Source organism: Vombatus ursinus, unplaced genomic scaffold (assembly GCF_900497805.2).
Source record: "Vombatus ursinus unplaced genomic scaffold, bare-nosed wombat genome assembly UNPS02014803.1, whole genome shotgun sequence".
Lineage (NCBI taxonomy): Eukaryota > Metazoa > Chordata > Mammalia > Diprotodontia > Vombatidae > Vombatus > Vombatus ursinus.
The window spans coordinates 689,367-691,492 of NW_020954581.1; the positions used below are offsets into that span (position 1 = coordinate 689,367).

Below are 2,126 nucleotides of genomic sequence, written 5' to 3' on the forward strand. Positions count from 1 at the left end.
AAACTGAGGCTAAGATAGCTTATGTATGTTACCTAAAAAGTCACAAATAGTAAATAGCAGACCCAGGATTTGAACTAAATTCCTCTGACTCCAAATTCAATGTTCTTTTCACCTCACCAAACCCTTAGCCTAAATGAACTTCATTTAGTAGTTGATTGAGAACCCATGGAGGTTTCTCAAGAGAAAAATGACTGGGTCAGAGCTTTATTGTTTAAGAAAATTAATCTGGCAGCAATGTGTGAGTAGGATAAATTGGAAGATCTATCTTCTTTTAGCTTAGGACTTAACAAAAACAACTAATTAAAAGTGGAAGCTAGTCTATGGGCAACTTTCTTCTTCTCAACCACTCTTCTCCCTCTCTACAGACACTTCCATAGTCCAACAGATCTCAGTATCTCAATAACTATTTATTGGTCTCTATGATGGGGGGTTGGGGCCTAGACCCATAATTTTCCTGATATACAAAATCCACAGATATGGAAGCTCCTTTTTTTGCACTTTCTCTTCAAGAAGAGGAACTGGAGAGTATGAATAAATGAATGAAAAAGCACTTACTAGGTGCCAAGGACAGTGCTAAGTACAGAGAAATCAATCCAGAAGTCTTCGAAGATCTTAGGCCTAACTGGGGGAGTGCAGCACGGTGGCCAGGGAGGGGCACTTTGGTTTGGAAGTTACTGGGTGTTGAGTGGGACCTCAGGGGAGTTAGAATGGCCCACATCTTCCAGGGGGAAAATGGCAGGATTGACTTGATCATGGCTCCAGAACCAGAGGACAGGAAATCCCGCGGTCACAAGACGCGGTTGAGGATTCCAGGCTGTCCCAGAAACTCTATCAAAAAGGGGGGAGGGTCTTGACTATTTCTTCATCCACATTTGATGGGGGGGGGGGGAGATGAGGCCCAGACCCATGATTTTCCTTTGCCAGTGCAGGGTAGTGCCTTCTCTGCCAGGAGGGGCTGCACTGATTAATTTGATTTGATCACTGCTCTCAGTGCTAGCATTGGGGGAGGGGGTGTAGACAGGAAGTGGTCAGAGGGATCTGGTTCCCTGCTAGATCTGGGGACAGTCAGAGCCCAGGGTCACAGGAGAACGGGTCCGAATTGGGGGAGGGGAGAAGGACGAGGCCTAGGGAAGTATCTGGTGGGAGGGAGCAGGGCACGAGGCAATTCCAATTTTAATTAGCTCCTGTTGCTAAGTACTAAGCTTAGAATCTAGGTTCAAATTGTGACTAGACCACTGGCTGCCTGCAGAAGTTTCAACAAGCCATCCAAACTCCAGGGAGAGCGCAGGAGGCCGGGACGGGACCAGAAGCCTATGAGGTCAATGAGGAGTTAGTCACGCCCCAGGGTGGTTCTCGCCGTCCCGTCGCCTTCCGTTTCCTAGGAAACCGCGCGCGCAGCCGTCCTCGCGTCGGGAAAAGGTCGTAAAGCGGCGCTGGTGCGGCTGGGGCGGTGAGTGCGGTTTACGGCAGGCGGCCGGAGCGCGTGGAGGCTCGTGGCCGGCGGCGTCACGTGGCCGGCAGCGCGAGGTTTGGGGGCTGTAGCTCGCTCCCTCGCTCATTCGCTTTCCCGGCGCGGCCGCCGAAGCGGGGCTGGGGGCAGGCGGCGGCGGCAGCCCGGGCCCAGTGGGGTGGGGGCGGGGCCCTGCGGCAGAGGCTGGGGCGGGGCCACGGGGGACCGGCAGACATGGCTGACGCGCGGGGCGGGGGTGGCGGGCCGGGGGCCAAGGGGATGGGGCTGCAGCTGAAACTGGAGCCCGAGGGGGGAGGGCTGGAGGTGAAGTTGGAGCTAGCGGGGGCCGTGGAGGCGAAGCTGGAGTGGGATGGGCTGCAGATCAAGGTGGAGGTGATGGAGGAGGGGGTGGAGGTGACCCCCGAGGTGAAGCAGGAGCTAATAGACGGAGTGGAGGTGAAGCAAGAAGTAGTAGACAGAGTAGAGGTGAAGCAGGAACTTACAGACGGCGTAGAGGTGAAGCAGGAACTTACAGACGGAGTAGAGGTGAAGCAGGAATTTACAGACGGAGTAGAGGTGAAGCAGGAACTTACCGACAGCAGAGAGGTGAAGGAGGAATGTATAGACGACGTAGAGGTGAAGGAGGAATGTATAGACGGCGTAGAGGTGAAGGAGG

The 2,126-nt window shown here is 54.0% G+C and overlaps 1 protein-coding gene across 2 annotated transcripts in view; it reads left to right on the forward strand.

Annotated features, from left to right (window-relative positions):
• The first annotated feature begins 1,752 nt into the window (after nt 1–1,752).
• Nucleotides 1,753–2,126, forward strand: part of ZNHIT6 (zinc finger HIT-type containing 6) — a 75,242-nt gene continuing 74,868 nt past the window's right edge. For both annotated transcript variants that reach the window (XM_027873932.1, XM_027873933.1), the window contains exon 1: nt 1,753–2,116. In XM_027873932.1, coding sequence (XP_027729733.1) covers nt 1,847–2,116 — 270 coding nt within the window. In that variant the 5' untranslated portion in view covers nt 1,753–1,846. The remainder of the gene's footprint in view (nt 2,117–2,126) is intronic.